This window comes from Haliotis asinina, chromosome 3, assembly GCF_037392515.1.
Source record: "Haliotis asinina isolate JCU_RB_2024 chromosome 3, JCU_Hal_asi_v2, whole genome shotgun sequence".
Classification (NCBI taxonomy): domain Eukaryota; kingdom Metazoa; phylum Mollusca; class Gastropoda; order Lepetellida; family Haliotidae; genus Haliotis; species Haliotis asinina.
In genome coordinates, this window is record NC_090282.1 from 41,081,245 (window position 1) to 41,099,533 (window position 18,289).

At 38.6% G+C, this 18,289-nt stretch overlaps 2 protein-coding genes across 2 annotated transcripts in view; one reads left to right on the forward strand and one right to left on the reverse strand.

Moving 5' to 3' along the window:
* Positions 1–1,714: 1,714 nt before the first annotated feature.
* LOC137276836 (cyclin-dependent kinase 2-like) lies at positions 1,715–4,358 on the reverse strand. The gene has a single exon (XM_067808484.1). It carries the CDS (start codon positions 4,329–4,331, stop codon positions 3,336–3,338), a length of 996 nt encoding a protein of 331 aa, XP_067664585.1. The 5' UTR covers positions 4,332–4,358; the 3' UTR covers positions 1,715–3,335.
* Positions 4,359–6,409: 2,051 nt separating this feature from the next.
* The window catches only part of LOC137278011 (adenylyl cyclase-associated protein 1-like), an 86,803-nt gene continuing 74,923 nt past the window's right edge, over positions 6,410–18,289 (forward strand). Inside the window, exon 1 of the mRNA XM_067810043.1 lies at positions 6,410–6,527. The gene's annotated coding sequence lies outside the window, so the exon portion shown is untranslated. The remainder of the gene's footprint in view (positions 6,528–18,289) is intronic.

Here is an 18,289-nt window from a genome sequence, read left to right on the forward strand (position 1 = left end):
TACAAATATTTATGCATCTGTAAAGTCATTTACCAGACATGCACAGTCACATTCATGCTTTAAAACCTGTATGTCTTATCAGTCATCTCTGTGATACTATTGTGAAGACGTCCCAGGAGTATGTAATCCAGCATTGCGGGAATCAGGGGCCCTTTGGTAACATCAAATACTACAAATATGGTTTTGCGCATGTACAAAATGTTTTAAGATTAATTTTACAGTGTAACGTTTAAAACTACAAACATGCGCTGTGCGTAATGTAAACATAATAGAATCTACATCTGCCTACGCGCATCTTTCTAAAAGCAGTCAGTTATGTATTAAACACCTGTTTCTTATAAAACACTGGTAATAAAGAACTTAAATATTTGTTTACACAAGCCCAGAGTTGTATAAAAGACCGGCGTTTATATATTCGCTAATGTCTTTCTCAATAAAAATAATTGTGCCTTTGAACAATTCCCTGCAGACGTCGAAAGTAAACTTTCTCTTCCTGTAAAATATTTGAGGTAATTTGACACCTGGGCTCAAATCGAGTTTTCTTCTATATTGCCTTTTAATTTCATTAACATACACACAACTCCTCCTGGGCGAGGTTGGCTCATAATGATACAACTTTTATTGTATTTTATGAAACTGCTATTTTTAAAAAGATTTCTCATCATTTGTTTTACTGTCTGATGGGGTTTAAGTGACGGAGCGTGTATCTTTGGGTAAGACAGCTAGGAAACGGTATTCAAGTTGTGTGATATGTAAACCACACACATTAGTATACAGCACTGTAAATATTGTTGTTTACAGTGTACAGTTGTCGACCTATACATTACAATGGTGAGTAACTAGTTGATCGGAGTATATCTAATGACAGAGGTTTAAATTCAGTTGAAGTCACAATATGGTATCACATTTACCCAAGTCTAACCATTTTTTTTCTTATTATTATTCTGGGACAAGTCGAACGGACCGAAAAGGAGGAAGATGCGAGTAGAAGTCGGATTGTCCCGGAAGGGCATGAGTGGTACCGCGGGCATGATGAAAAGAATGAATTGGTTTAGCAGCAAAAATGCAGGAACATTATCTTCAAAATCAAGTCCTTCATCTACGTCACAAAGACCACAAAGACTTACTTCAAGTCATCTTCAGTCATTTCAGGGGCGGTGGGGTAGCCCAGTGGTTAAAGCGTTCAACGTCCAGTCCTTTTCTGGTGTTTTCCGTCTTGATAGCCCTAAAACATTGCTAAAAGCCACGTGAATCTAAACTCACTCACTCTTCAGTGGGTTCTGTTGTCAGTTCTATGTGGTGTATGTGTTCGGTGCTGCACCACTTTTGCAGTGTTCGAATTCCCACATGGGTCTAATACGTGAAGCCCTTGTCCGGTGTCTCCTGTCATGACAGTCCTGGAATAATGCTACATGCAGCATAAACTAAACTTTCTCACTTTACACAGCGCCACCATGGTTCTGTGAATAATGAAGATCACTGGGGTTGCTGTTAACAAACTAAGAAACATATAGTAGTGTCATATCAGATCGAATCCATGATGACAGGGTGTTTGCGGGCCCAAGGGACACAACTCTGAACAGCAAAATGCAGCTCCTTATACGACCTTACGCGACTGCCCATCTTATAATGCATGGTAAGGCTATAAACGCAAGCGGACAGTCAGGGAGGGATAAATGGTGTATGTGTGATCGTCAACGAAAACGTGAATATTCTCGTAACTTTATTCCTTTATAACAGTGACAAGGCTAACTGTACATATGAAGGTCAGACAAAGATACATAAATAATTATTTCACTTGTCTTGATTTTGACATGTTTCAGAATTTCATGATTCATATTCATGTACGCACAGACAAAACACGAATTGTTGTACGTGGAGTCAAAATTTCGACAACGGAAAAGTGTACGTGCAAGTCCTTTTAACGTGCCATTGTCGTGCAAATATCTTGGTATGCTATTCCATAGAAATCTCACACGAAACCATTGATTATAACATCCTGACAATTCCACAGTATGAATCTGAGATTTGGGGTATTCAGTGATGTAAAATGAAATAAAATTAAATACAGTCACAAAATTCCACGACGTCCGCAAATCAGCCACACGGCATGTTGCACAAAGGGAACTTGGAAGATACCCAATACATTCACTGGCACTGTCCTATAATAAAATTTAGTTAAAACTCATCTAAAACCATCAATATTCAATATAACCAAACTGTTAACATTAGTTAAAACTGAACTCAGTGCGCCCTCGCCGCTGTTCATCTAAAACCATCACTACTCAGCAAAACCACACTGTTAACATTAGTTAAAACTCAACTCAGTGCGTCTTCGCCGCTATTCCTCTAAAACCATCAATATTCAATAAAACCACACTGCTAACGTTTCAGCTGTGTCTTGGATGTGAGAGGAATGGGCAAGGACATGGGGATGTTTTCACATTTATCCAATGTACAACAAATGTGTGAAGAATATTCTCAGCAAGACATATACGAAACGAAGATTGCTCATACTTGTATTCAGGGTTAAGAAAACACGTTATGCACGAACAGTCATCGACCTCTGTGAATTTGGAAGTATCACTATTGTTGGTTTGGCTGTGATAGTATGACATAATGTTTCATCACAGAAATATTTCAAGACACTTAGCATCAATTTCAATTCATCATATTGAAGGCGATTGTCATGCCCTCCTCTGCACGTCAATGAAGTTCCAGGTAAGCATCATATCTCGCATAAATTATACGCCAGCAGAAAAGTTGCCGGTTTATACAGAACTGGGCTTTAATACGCCATTTACAATCGAAACGAAACTTACCTCGCGCCCAATATAATCAGTTTATTCTAGAACGTGTGACTGCTGTTCAAAATCAACAGACCGAGAGCCAAATCAATGGAATGTCATCGTTATTTATAGCTTTCTTTATCTCATGACTTTGGCTGTTCAGATATCCCAAGGTCAAATCAACATGTGGCTTGAATCTGTGACTGAATTCAATGAAAAAGGAACTTTTTGTCATGAACGCATGAGCTGGGACTATTTATAGCTGTTTTGAGCACGCCATGATCATGTTGTGTAGGGGTTACATGCCATGCTCAGGTATTCCTTTAGTACATGTATTCCACCACAGTCAAGACACAATAACAATTGCATGTTACGTAACCAAATCGATGGTGTTAGACGGGGGTTGCAAAAGTATCAAAATCCAAGCCCCGGTCAGGTCTAGCAACGTGTCCATATTGTAGTTACAAATAGAACGAAAGAGAGTTTGCAAAATGTCCAGCTAAAATACAGAGATTCACAGCAGCACTTGCGGCCATTGCTATCGGTTTATGACAGAATGCATTTGTTTCCTGTCCCTGTTTCTGGGTTCCTAATGTAAGTGCTAAGTGTGTCCTTCACTGTTCCACATTCTGCACGCTGGTGGTAATCCGTCTTTAACATCTTCAGTGTCAGCTTTCTTGATTGCTTGGGTAAAGCTTTGAGTCCTTTCACTGCTACTTTTATTTTGTCAAAAGATACCTCATACATACACTGATCATCGACGAATGGATTGAGGATATTCGTCATACCATTCCAGAACAGGTGCGTGAACAGAGCATAAAATATAACACCGAGAGAAAACACGTCACATGACTTGGTGTAATGGTACTGGAGAACTTCTGGAGCGATATATGCCATTGTTCCATGGGCTGATGTCAGATAGCTGGGAAAAGGATTAGATGCCATGTTGGATAAGTGACCTGTAAACGCTTGAATCTTAGCTTCTCCGAAATCGGCTATTTTGCATAATGGACGCCCATGCACTTCACTCGAAGTGACTAACACGTTCGCAGACTTCAAATCCCTATGAACAATATTGTTCTGGTGCAAGAAGTCTAAACCATTGGACATGTCATACATAAGCAGCACTTTTGAATCCACTGATAAATACGTTCCTGCCACATAATGATCAAGGTCTCCAAGGTCACAGAATTCCAAGACAATATAGAGATCATGGCGATCACTGAGAATGTCAATAAGTGATACAATATTTTCATGGCCTTTGATTTCTTTCAGCAACTCTGTTTCTCTGACAAACTTCTCACGTTGCGTCACATCAACTGTAAACTTGATTTTCTTCACGGCATGAACATCATTTGTTTGTCGATTTTTTGCTTTATACACAACGCCGAAACTTCCTTCACCAAGATTTCCCAGTAGGTCGTAGTTGGCTGTAAATATGTCGCTCGTGTGTGTACTAGTGTAACTGCCTTTGAATGACATTGAACTATCAGATACGTTAGGGGAAGATTCGCAATCTTCAGTAGATCCGCTCTGTCCCATGGCTGTTTTATGTCATAGCCTAAACTGAAGGTCCGAGTTCTACTCAGATGTGCTGGCTATATTTATAACTATAGAATCACACATGCATAAGATGTCATCAAACTCATGCTCTGTCTTGTTTGTTTGTTGCTTGAAGGTCACATCGCCCTCAGCAACATACCGGCGATCTGTAAATAATCGTAACACAATCCAGTGATCAACATTATGAGCATCGATGTACACAGTTTGGATACACTAGCAAGTAACACGCCAAGTCAGCTAGCCTGACCACCCGATCAGTTCTATATTCCGTTGGATCGATATGTGAACAACATTCGACTCGAACAATGTTACGTATACTATTGCTTTGAAGCTTATAGCAGTAGGTTTTCCGGCAGTCGAGAGTAATCTATACATATTTTTGGGGCTGGGCCAAATGCAGATCATATACTGCGGTATTTTGGAGACTGACATTAACACTTTTTCCCAATCTACTTTTGTAACGTTTTCAGTCTCACTGCACAGAAGAGTACGCTTGTAGCACAAATATCAATAATGGAAAGCTCCGACGCCCTTACTCTTCACCTTCATTCAATGAAGGTCCAGTGATGTGCGGCTGGGTAGCCTGCTGCTTAAAGCGTCCGCTTATTACGCGACGACACGTGTTCGATTCCCCACATGGCTACAGTTTTGGAAGACCATTTCTTGTGTCAACAGCCGTGATATTGCTGGAATATTGCTAAAAGCGGCGTAAAGCCATAATCACTCCAACGGACTCACACACGTAAAACAGCTTAAGCAAGCCAGTCTTAGCATTTTGCATAAATTAATATTAATCATCAAGGCCGATGCGAATTACTTTCTTTTGTGCTATGAAGTTTTCTGTTTTTAAATGGCAGTGAAATGAAAATAAAAATTCTTGAAGCAAAACTCTAATGGGCCAAGGACTTAGAACGGTAATAAATGGAAAGTTGATCTTGTCATTATTTGGCTTGAATAATGCCGATGTGACGTGAAGCCCAACTCAATTCAACTCAACGCAAATCAGCTCAACACAAATTAAGGGTAGCTGAATAGCTGAGGCATTTACCGTATTTCTGTTAAAGCGTCAACCCTAGTTTGGATAGCCTACGCCCATTGCGTAATACATCGACAATACAACACGTTAATTGCTGGGGCGTTGACGTACATTTATACAATATAATACACACTAACTCAATTCACATGTCTTTCTAAAAGGGTGATAAAGTGTTAAAGTCCGTGGAGTTTCTTGTTCTAACTCGTCTATAGCAACCCGTGCATATCCTGTCACGTGTGTTGATTTTGGTTAACAGGTGTCATCGTATCCTTATTGTGTATATCGATGCTCATGATATCAGTCACTGGATGTCAGTCACTGTGGGCGGGACTTGATTATTTACATACTGCCGCCATAAGGTTGGAATACTGCTGAGTGCTGCGTTAAAACAACAAACAAATACAAGGATAATACACAGATCGTTTTTGTTGCACTCTCTAGCACTTGCCCCACGAAATGTTTATTCAACATGCTATGAATACCAACCAATGTAAAATTTGTTCTTGCTATGAATATACACAGGATCTAATACATACGTCAAGCGATGCGCGAAATGTAGTCACGTGTTAACTTTACGTCATAAACCGCCAATATACAGCGTTTTACGTTGGAATAAACGAGCTATTGTGCATGTACTTCTTTAAGTCAACTACCTGTCCAATCCATATGCATAGCGGTTCTTCAAACTTTAACGACTATTTTCCGAATAATTACTGAATTTGTTCGCGTTTGATCTTCTTCTTTGCTGGCGCTTTCATTAAATTTGTTTGTTTGTTTTAAAAACGATTTTAGCATAGGTGACGTTTATGAAGGACTGTAAAATAAGTGACGGGATAAGTACTGTGAAAAAGGAACTCATCATCTAAACTCTTCGAAGCTTTAGTACTTTCAAATGTCCGCTGGGATACACATACTTGAATAATAACGACGAGAAGTTACTATGTTAAAACATAATCCAAATTCTTGCTGACACTTTCGTTTGGCCCCTTTCCAAGAAATCACTAACCCTTACAAGGCCCCTGTGAATCATTTTCCGTCAAACGCGATGCATTGTGGGATTACATATCCGGTACAGCCACGCCCTCTACGCGGAAGGGGATTGTCGGTGCAATAAATCGAGGAAGTTTTCTGTGTAGAAGGTAATTATCGTGTGATTTTATATGTTCACCGTGTGGAATAAGTTTCCCAAATTCGCTAAAAAAAAAATGCTCTTTCTTTCACTTCTTAGTTCTGTGAACTAAATCCCCTCCATCCTTTGTTGTCGCTCATATCGAACATGGCCGCCCCCATGAATGTTCGAGATGCTCGGATGAATCATTGTGTAGTTTGACTTTCCTCGGAATAGTTTTGCTTAGATGACAAAATATTATCAGAACCAACGATTAAACAGTTTCCTGTTGGCAGTGGCCGGTCTTGTTAAATTCCTCGGTGTTTTTGCAGTGCTGTTTGAGGCATGTTATTTTGACAGGTCAACTTCCGAAGAGGCAAAACTTCAAAAGATATTTAAAGATTTCTTCTTGTGCATGTGCTCTCGTGTAAATGCGTGACTGTAGTTGGAATGGATTCTGTACATGCTGGCGATTCACTTTGAGATGAAGACCAGGAATCACAATGATATGAAAGTGAGCATTTGAAAGTGTACTACCAAGGTGTACCGTGTTTTCGGGGTAATAACGCAAAAGGTTAGACTAACAGCTAGTCTCTGAAATGAACATATTTTACTGATAAAACGATCATAGTGAAAAAAAATAACATAATGAAATGGAGCCCTGAGACTTTCCTCATTTTCACCTGAAGCTGTCACCTGACTTGCCACATTTTCTAGACTTGCATGGGCTTTCTGGGATATGTATACTTCAGGTTCTGTACGACAGACTAGCAAAAGGTGATCATGCATGTATCCCGGTGTTAGGGGTTTTCGACGTTGTAAGACAAAAATATAATTTTTATCTTAAATATCATTTGAAGTTTTGTTTTTGCTAACCTTGAGTGATAACGAGATATTCATCTATTGAGTGATAAAGATATATTCATCTATTTGACTCAAAAATATCGTGTTTCATACAAAAATAGCGTTGATGACATCGTAATAGCGAAACTGTAGCTGCTTGCAACATCCAGGTATTTGTATGTGTTTTCAACGATCAGCCATACTTTTTCCTCCGCACAGCGAGAGAGTGTTTTGATCACATGGCTTCCTGTTTAATACATAACCTGTCAACAGCAGACGACTGATCTTGCTGGATTTCCCTCACTATTTTTTGTTAAACAGGCAACTGATTTTGCATCTGTAGTGGCATTAACAATCTTGGGTAAATAATATTGATGTTTATTTGCTCATTACATAACTTAACTTCTGGATTTCAATTGTCAACAAAACGTCTCATGACAGGAACTGGGCATCCGCCTAAACTGTTTGTGCACTCCAGTCGCGCACATACTTCCCCGATATAGCGCTAGCAATGCAATCATCGAAATCACCAGAACGTCGAATTCAGCTTGCTTTGGGATAAATTATTGCATACCAGTAAATTATCAAAACTGTAATTCCGTAATTAAATATCATCTTACCTTTCATAAGTTTGTCACCAGAATCTTCTGTCATTTGCTGGTTTCCATTGCAGCAAACATTTTGTGTCTGTCCGCCAGTATGAGCAGGAGAAGTAACATACCATGTTTTCGGGTTACTTGTTATAGCGCGGAATCACTACCATGTATGGAACCCATGGTGATGGATTTTTCTTTGCAGATATCAGCAAATACAATATGTCATTTTGATAAAAGGTCAAGCAAACTGGTTTTTTATTCTTGATTATGTGATTTTGAGGGGGGGGGAAGTGATTGAAAATTGTTACAAATAAACATATTTACAGGTAAGTTATTCGATCATATATGCACATTCATTCTTCTTGTCTGCATGGCAAGCTATGGCAGGGACAATATACCACGTCATGTGCAATACAGTGACATCACAGCTCTATTAGTGGCCCAGGTACTAATTATGCAGCAAGGAAAATATGGAAGAAATTCGGATCAAAGTCGTTTTTATCATGTCGGCAACAGTTCAATAGGTTCACATGATTTTTAGGTTTGGCTTTTCACTCCAGCAGACAATGGTCCGCAAGCTTTTTTTTCAGCAGTTATGATCACATTTATGAAGCTTCTGAAAGTGCAGTCCATTCTCGGGTAGAATTTTAGTGCTTTGACACTAATGACAGAAATTTAGACCACAACTTCCATGAAAGCTGGATATTTCAAGGTTTTTGTGTTCTGATTGTGACGCAAGGTTCTGCACACGATACAGAGTTTACAGATGGCGCTGTCATCTCACTGTACGCATAAAAATGATAGGAAAAAGAAATACCTCGAAAACATCGCACGACACAGTATGCTCATATATATTCAATTCACTGTTAATTGGTGCATTTTGCATAACATTAAGTTTAATTTGGCAAAGAATGCATCATAAGCACATAAGGGTATTCTCCTTAACCATTTTATGAAATATGTTAAGTTCAATTTGAAATATCTTCACGTATCATGGGACAGGTCACATGTTATTACATAATCCATATTTTCTCCAGTGGGTATTAGTGTACCCTCCAATGTGAGACCATTATACACTGAAACTGATCTCGGACTTAAAGTTCAGTTAAGATATTTCTTGGTGCAAGATGTAAAGTAGAAATAATATTAGTATGATCTTCCTGAGGATGTCATTGTATTTGTGTTGTGGTGTAAATCTTTTGTCAGGCATGCTGCTCAAATAAAGAGCAGTCTGTTATATGTGTCATTGCAATCTAACAATATATCATCATAGATCATGATATCGGTCACTGGTTTGCTTGGTCTTTCATTTGATTGAGGGCCTGGGGACTCTCCCACAGAGCAGTGGTAGCAGTGTGGTGACCACAGTTTCTTCACCTCAACAGTGGTAGCAGTGTGGTAACCACAGTTTCCTTACCTCAACAGTGGTAGCAGTGTGGTGACCACAGTTTCCTCACCTCAACAGTGGTAGCAGTGTGGTAACCACAGTTTCCTTACCTCAACAGTGGTAGCAGTGTGGTGACCACAGTTTCTTCATCTCAACAGTGGTAGCAGTGTGGTGACTACAGTTTTCTCACCTCAACAGTGGTAGCAGTGTGGTAACCACAGTTTCCTTACCTCAAAAGTGGTAGCAGTGTTGTAACCACAGTTTTCTCACCTCAACAGTGGTAGCAGTGTGGTGACCACAGTTTCCTTACCTCAACAGTGGTAGCACTACAATTGTTTTGTTGAACAGTACCTGGGTCATGTTGATACCTGGAACTGATTAGATATCAAATCGATGTATGCAGCAGAAAGGTGTATGTGGTGAATGTGAGCATGTGTTTGGTACTGGAAATGAATATGTGTATTTATTGTGTTCTAGTTTGATGAAATATTTCTGTTCTTGTGCATGATTTTAATATAAATATGTTTAAACACATCACCAGGTGCTTGGAAATACTTCACGCTGATATGACAAGTTATGACTAAATAGACCATTGATGTGCTCAAAGGCAGCTATAAATATTCAATGAGACTGTTGCAATATGTTTCATGAACATAGTTTAAGAAATATGAACATTTTTTCAAGAATACTTTGTGCTTAATGTCAAATCATTAAACATGTTGTGTGATTGGTTAGGTCATGCAATTTGAATACAAATGACAGTTTCATAAAGGGCAAAATGACACAAGGTATTCTATTAAAAGGCTTGTACAGCATCAACTATATACTCCTTTTTGCATATCCCACTTTCTTAAATACCAGATGTTCCAAGTTAAAAACACTCTTTTAAAATATAATTCTATAGTTTGTATTATAAAGCACAGATAGCAAATTGCAGACTGAAATTCATAAGGGATATGGTTTAATTCAGTGAATGTGTGCACTGCTTCTAACTAGACTAGTGTAAACCCATAAACATGGAGTGGTATGATACACAAGCCAAAAATGAGGAAGGATGGAAATGCTCATCAAATTGTGTGTATTAAGTGAGCGCTTTGCAATATTCTTATGTCATGATGACATCTTGAGTCAGTCTGTCACGACATAGTGCCCTTGAAGCTATATGGCACAATTTGTAGTGTCTTTGGGGTTTTTTTTGTTGTTTTTTTTAAAGGAATGTAGAATATTTTTTATTGTCTCTGAGACAGATTAGCGCTGTGTCCGTGGGTTTCACCAAAGCAGTAAACACCTAATCCCAGCACTACTTCGGGTTTTCCTCCCACATTAAGCAGACATGCCATGATCAGTGATATGGCTGGAATGCTGTTCTAAGCAGCAGTAAGACTAATCACTCACTTTTGTAATCTAGAGTACTTGAGTACATCAATGAAGCTAAAGTTCGGGGTGCTAACGTTCATATATACCTGTCCATGTCTATTGTGGTACAGCTATTTATTGTTATACTCCAACAGATTATCCAGTCTTAAAGACAGTCTCACACATTTTCAGTAATATTTAATCTAATATTATATAGATTGGAACTTATGCACTCACCCTAGCTTACTATTGATTTGATGCAATAAAAGACTTGTTATTCCTTATGACTTGTCTGAGAATACTTGTATGGAATGTAAACACTTGTTCCATACATCAAAAACTGTCGCACATGGTTTTGTCAGTGTTTGCTGAACTGGTTTCAGTTACAAATTGTGCATAGGATATTTGTCAAAAGAGCTGAAAGGGGCATACATGTATTTATGAGGTTCACTTGAAATGTTTTGGCCAGTAGACAGTGCAAGAATCATTTTAATGCAACATTGTATTAATTCCTGTGAACTTTTTAATTTGATATGGCAATCTAAATCTCTGATTTTGTTATTAATAAATGATATGGTAGCTTCCCTGAGCGCTGATAGGTGGTATTAATGAGAAAAATGCATTATTTGTTTTTAATTTTAGAGAAGTGTGGTGTTATCCATTAAACTTCAGAAGGTATGGTATTGTAGAATTATTCCCTGATGTCCTTTCTCCACCAAGGACAATATCAGCTCATCAGTTAACATGGGGGATACATTCACTGACAAGGCTTTCACATGTTCACTCTGCAGTATGACTGATAACAGTGTAAAATAGTTGTCCTTGCCTGAATAAGTGAAACTACCTATTAAGGAAGTAGGTGACCAGGAAGAAGGTATTGTCAACATAAATGCCCCAATAGGGAAGTACAGACATGTTGGGAACATAGCCCATGACTATTTTAGACTGACAAGCATGGTGAGTACAATATGACATTTTATGATGCAACTGTTAAATTCAATGACCATTGATGATTTGCCTGAAGCAATTGACATTGTTAACCAAATGTGAAGGTAGCTACTTTGTATCTGTATCTCTAATGATCAGAGAGAATGTGTTGTGACACAGACCAGGTCCTCACCTTGTTCAAACACTCTACTGAAGGTTAAACCTGTGTATGTACAATAATTGGGTATTTAAAGAGGCAAGTCTGTACAATCAGACAATACTATGGCTGGTGGTCTCTTAGAGAGATGATTAAGTTTTTTAAGAAATTATGATTAAACTTATTCCCTTAGAGACTTGTGCAAGTCAAAGTGTGACCCTGTTTACTCATCTGCTTGTTTGTTGTATCGAGATATTGTTCTGCAAGTGTGTACAGAGAGGCTATTTGACTACAATATAATTTGGCTTTGTGTAGCTTTGTTTTTCTAGTCTAGCTTCAATGACTATCTGAGATTTGGTCTCTGTCAGGTCTAGATTAGGTAATAATTTAAGCAACTGAAAAACTGAAGATAGTGTTCATTCTGTTAACCATGCCAAGTTCATACTTGGTATTTAATTGACTGATAAAAGGATGAGTGTTTCATTCATGTTATATTCTACTGATGTCATACAATGTTTGGAATTTACAATACACTGTCATACCTTTCATTCGCTTTGCAATAAGCAATGCACAATATTAATCAATGTTTTATGAATAGCCTCTTATCTTGGAAAATCTGACATTTAGCTTTTTTGAATTGACTTAAGGTATACATGTAACATCTCTTGAATAATGAATTTGGGTTGCACAAACACTATACCAGCAGTATAGTTTCTTAAAATACACACAGTCTTGGAAATTTATTTTACTCTGACAAAAATGTAGTTCACAATGTTATTCATCATTAGCGTGTTCAGTAATGTACGCTTAAACAAAGGGAAGTCTGTATGCATAAGTTCATTAGGGACAGAAGGATACAATGCAGTTCACTACTAACAACTGAGATGATATTATATTTTAGACGACTATCACATTCTTTATAGCCAAATTTCCATCCATGATGTTACATGCCAGCTAAGCTAGAGGGTATTATTTTCAACTTTGCATGTTCCAGAGCTGATGTATGGCCCTTGTTTCATGTTTGGCAAACTGAAAAACTGCACATGGAGGCGGTAACGTGATTAAGGAAACATAATTAGAAATTTCTAAAGTACGAAGGGGTGTTAAAGATGGGACTTGATAGTGAGCAACAGTAGGGCCTTAAATGGATGTCAAAGACATGTTATGTGTACTAGATGTATTTAAATAAGTTTAAGTACTATAATGTCTACAGGATAGGTAATAGAAGGTGGTGATTCAGTACAAGGAGGGTTGATGATACACTGAATGATTGGTTTGCTGTTTAACACAGCACTCAGCAATATTCAAGCTATATGGTGTTGGTCTGTAAATAATTGAGCCTGAAGCGGACAATCCAATGGTCAACAGCATGAGCATTAATCTATGCACTTGGGATACAATGACATGTGTCAACCAAGTCAGTTAGTCTGACCACCTGATCCTGTTAGTGGCCTCTTACAATAAATGTGTGTTGCTGAAGATCAGTTCAAACCCATAGCATACTTGAATGCAGAGAAGGTGGTCCAGTGCCACTTTGAATGTGGAAGATTTTGTTTCTTCTACAAGTCTAAATATAGCTCCTCAGTAAACTTCAGTGTTGGCAATGTAAAATGTTAAGTTGTAAATGACATAACAGGAGACAGTTGTTGAAGGAGTAATTAGTAGTTGGAAATCATATTCAGAAAGATAAAGTCTGTTTTTAGAAATTTATAAGAAAACAGCAGGGTAGCCTTTCGGTCTAAGCATTTGCTCATGCCGAAGGCCTGGTATCAATTCCCCTTATGGATACAAGCCCATTTCTGGTGTCACCTGATGTCTCCTGTTTGCTGGTATCTTGCAAAAGATAGCGTAAAATCCAACTCATTCACTTGCTGTAAGAAAACTAGAAAGAGTATCATGCATAGTCGTTACATGTATTTTTGTGCACAGACAAGTGTTGAAGCAGTGATTAGAAAACGAAATTTCACTTGCTTAGTTATTTTCACAGTACAGGAAGCTAAACACATCATACTCTTCTCGACTCTAAATGTTACCTGCTTTAAAAATTTGTTTTCACATGAAGCATAAGTGATCATGTTTAAGAAGTCCAAATATTGAAGTACATGGTCATTTGTACCTAATGGATTATGTGCACTTACAAAGCGTAAACATCTATGAAAAACCCTAAATTCCTACACAGAATTATCCAATAGCAGCTGCCAGAAGTCTCAAACTGTGTTGAAATCTCTCCAAGAAAGTGACTTTGGAAATATTATACTATAGTGTAGTAGAACCCAAGGAAGGCAACAAGCATGTATGACTAACCAACTAGAGTAATCTCCCCCTGTAACTAAGTTGGGCATTGCAGTTTGTCAATCATCCAGGAGTCAAGTGAGCATGTAGAATTTTGTCTCGTTTTTACAAAAGTGATGAATGTTAAAGTTTGTCAGAGTGATTTGAGTTGAGGTTTACAGGGATGTACTCTTCACTGGTTACTTGAATGTTTTTCTCAGTAAAAACCAGCACAGCAAGCTTCAAATGTAAGATGATAATTCTTAAGGTGTGAGATGACAGGATGCAGCCATGGCTTTTAACAGCATGAAGCCAACCCATGCCATGAGCCAAACTCTGTGTCACCTGCTCCTGGCTATAAGAACATGTATTCCTCTGTTTTTCAGTCACCACCCACATCAACAGAACATCATGCATGAGAGTATTCACTTCACTTTCATCCTAAACAGATAAGAGTCTACCAGTCTTGCATCATAACATATTACCAAAGAGAACGTGATATAGCAATAGCATATATTTGTTATTTTTGTAAGCTTCATAAAAGTAATGGTATTTAATGAGACACTTGTATCTCATGACCTGCTTTTCTGGTTTAGACTGGTTGGCCTGGTCCATTGCTTGGACAGTTCCAAATAGCTATTCCTGTTTCAGACTGGCATTCCTAGTTCAGACTGGTGTTCCCAGTCCATTGGAGTCCTTTTGCAGACAGGTATGCCTGTTTGAGGCTGGTGTTCCTGGTTCAGACAACTTGGTCTTGTGCACACAGGTATGCTTGTTTGGAGGCTGTCGTTCCTGGTTCAGACAACTTGACCTTGTGCAGACAGGGATGCCTGTTTGAGGCTGGTGTTTCTGGTTCAGACAACTTGGTCTTGTGCAGACAGGTATGCCTGTTGGAAGCTGGTGTTCCTGGTTCAGACAACTTGGTCTTGTGCACACAGGTATGCTTGTTGGAGGCTGTCGTTCCTGGTTCAGACAACTTGACCTTGTGCACACAGGTATGCCTGTTGGAGGTTGGTGTTCCTTTTCAGACAACTTGGCCTTGTGTAGATAGGGATGCCAGTTGGAGGCTGGTGTTCCTGGTTCAGACAACTTGACCTTGTGCACAATGGGATGATTCCCCACATGGGTACAATTTGGTGCAGCCCATGTCTGGTGCCCTCCCCAGTGATATTGCTGGAATATTGCTAAAAGCAGCATTAAACAATACTCAGCCCAGCTGAAATAGCTAATGGATTCAACCTTATAGGAGGATGTTCTTTGTGGATCTTTTGCATCATACTCGTCTCTGCTTGCACTTCTCTCACAATCACTCAGTCACTCAGTCACTGACATGAATACAGAAAATCTGCAGGTTGTTTTTGTAGCTGGAAGTCTTGGACTCAGACTTCAAAGGAAAATATTCATATGACTTTTTTTTTCATATTTCATGGATACTCTCTTACCATTAAGATCAGCTAGATCTCTTTAAATTCAAAATCATGTAGACAAGCATGTAGTTACACAGTAGACTTTGAAGTCTCCCACATTTCGGCATTCACAGATAAACCAGCACTATCCAAATGTTCAGCAGTAACAAATTCTCCATCTATCTTAATTAGTTTGTAAAAGAACATGTTTACTGCCCAACTACCTGATGTTCAAAAGCTGATTATATATACCAAGCTCATTATCTTGTTAGTATGGACTGTATTCATGCTCAGTGGTGGTCGTATCATGACCAAGGAATTGTCTGATACATCCTAAGATAACCACAGATACCAACTGTTGAAAGTTCATTCATCATCATTCCTTAGCAGCAAATAAAGAATGCTTATTTTTTTTCTCAAAAGATTTAAGAGGTGTTTATAAGTTTACATACAGAAAATGGAATTAGTTTTCAGTTTCTTACAATGTCAGAAAACCCCTTCTTAAGATCAAAATTCGGGGAAAATGCAAAACCTAATTGTCATTAGTAATAGCATCAGTGAAGTACGTATGATTCAATGCTGTTGAAAATATAACTGAAGTAAGATATACTGCATTATGAGGTAGCAGTCATTTAAAGAATCTGTTCAAAGGAATTGTCGATCAGAGAGAAGTATTTCTAGTGGAGTAGTTTAGATAGTGGAGTAGTTTCAGACTATGAAATAAGCCAAAAACCCTGCCAGACATCAGGACTGTTGGTGTTAGCTTCAAAATGTTACCAGCCCCAAATGGATTTAAGCAGGTCAGAAAATCCTAAGAAAATTCAATTTTTAATGAGGATAGCCTGCCACAATGTCGAGAGTCCCCAAACAGTGCTTTCAGCTTGCGATACAACAGTTCAGTGTTCAAACAGTTTCTCAAATTGATGAACAGTTGCCAGTACAGTTCAGTGTTCAAACAGTTTCTCAAATTAATGAACAGTTGCCAGTACAGTTCAGTGTTCAAACAGTTTCTCAAATTGATGAACAGTTGCCAGTACATTTGCAATAAAAGTTCTTTTTGCATCTCAAATGTAAAATGTAAAGTGCATTTCTCTAGATTTTTTGTTATTTTCCAATAGAAATAAATATACAGCAAGAAATACTTTGTATGCATCTTAAAGATGTGTTCCAAATATGAATCGAATAAGATAAATTCATTGTCCACCAGTGGATATGGTTAGGTGGACCATCTTTGTTAGGTTTACATTGACCCATGTCCCATTCGTGACCAGTGAACAACTGTTGCCCTCAAGATGGTTGAACAACTAATATTGTATACTGAGGGAGACAAATAAGGGAACAAAACATAACAGGTTTTCATTGTTTTTCTCAGATGTTGACCCAGTGCAATAGCTTGTGAATAAACCTAGTATAAATCAACAAACTATTGTTCTTTCACATGTTGCCTTATTTGTTTTCTTCAGTGTATATAGGCAAGCATTTACACACATACATCGTGAACACACTTACTCTTTTTCACTCTTGTTCCTCTCTAGATTATGCCTCAAGTGTCCCATGTATCAAACCATTGTCCCCTTGGGGCACTGACTTTGTATGGCTGGAATACACCGCCACACCTCGTTTCTAGAAATAGGAGGGAGGGCCCAAAACTCCTGTAACAAAGTGTAATGGATTACAGCTCAAGATGTTTGTCAACATGGCGGCCAAGATGTACAAAGGGGACTGCAGTGGTTTCACAGGAACATGATGAGAGGTCCATTTTGTCAACATATTACTAATACTTCCTGTTTAGGTGGCAGCCATGTCTTAGTAGTCTTGATCAGCTTCCGTAGACTGAGTGATCACTCTCTGCTTCAACTTTTGACAAGCTCGTCAGGCAAGTTCTGAGCTACAGCAAACACTACAGGTGGTCATTGGTTTAGGCCTGGGGCATTGGAGGTTGGTTAATTGATAGTTTAAGTGATGCAAATCATTGATAAGAACTCTTGATCATAAATCAACTGATGCTTGTCAGTCTTATTACCATGTGATTACTGATAAATTCATGCTGTTTTGATATCAATCTGTTTGTTCTGTTAAAGTAATCAGGCCATTCAAGTAATGGTTTTATCAGTGTGTAATGTTTATTGATTGGAACAGAAACAGTGTAGTGAAGAAGACTAAGTGAGGGACTGAATGTTGCTGATTCTGCAGTTGATGATATTGCCACCATGGTTTGCAAATACACAGGTCTCTAAACCAGTGACTGTCAGCATGAGTAACTGTCCACAGGTCACGATGACATGCAATCAGTCAGGTCATCATGCCCCCTGGTCCTATGTGGTCGACTAGCAGAATTACTGTAGACCAGTTCTACCCTGCCTAATTGTTAAAGCTGAAGAACCTGCTTCGATTCCCTACATGGGTATAGCGTGTGAAGCCCATTTTTGGTGTACCCCATTGTGATATTTCTTGCTAAAGTGTTTACCCATACTCATTCATTCATTCATTCATTCATGGGATATGATTTGTTTGAACAAAAGCAAATATTTTGCATGGGTAGTCTCCACAGAGGCTCTAAGTAGACATGTCCTGCTGTCCCTTGTTTGATTTCCCCAGACACCCAGGACGCAATGGTCTACAGCAAGGCTTGCACCAGCGTGAAGTAAAACTTTACCACTGTAATCCAGGACCTTTGTACCATCACACTGTGCTCTCACAATAGCGTGATTCCACAAGGTCGCCGTCCTACATAAAATTGACAGTCCTCACCTCAGTAATCATTGAGATGAACCCCAAGGTACATGTGAAATTGTGGAGGCTCTGACTCTGACCCCTAAGTGCAAAAGAACATCTCAGATCAGCAGAGCG

Bases quoted from the DNA above. Each gene is read 5' to 3' on its own strand.
- LOC137276836 (XM_067808484.1), bottom strand. From the start codon at position 4,331: ATGGGACAGAGCGGATCTACTGAAGATTGCGAATCTTCCCCTAACGTA.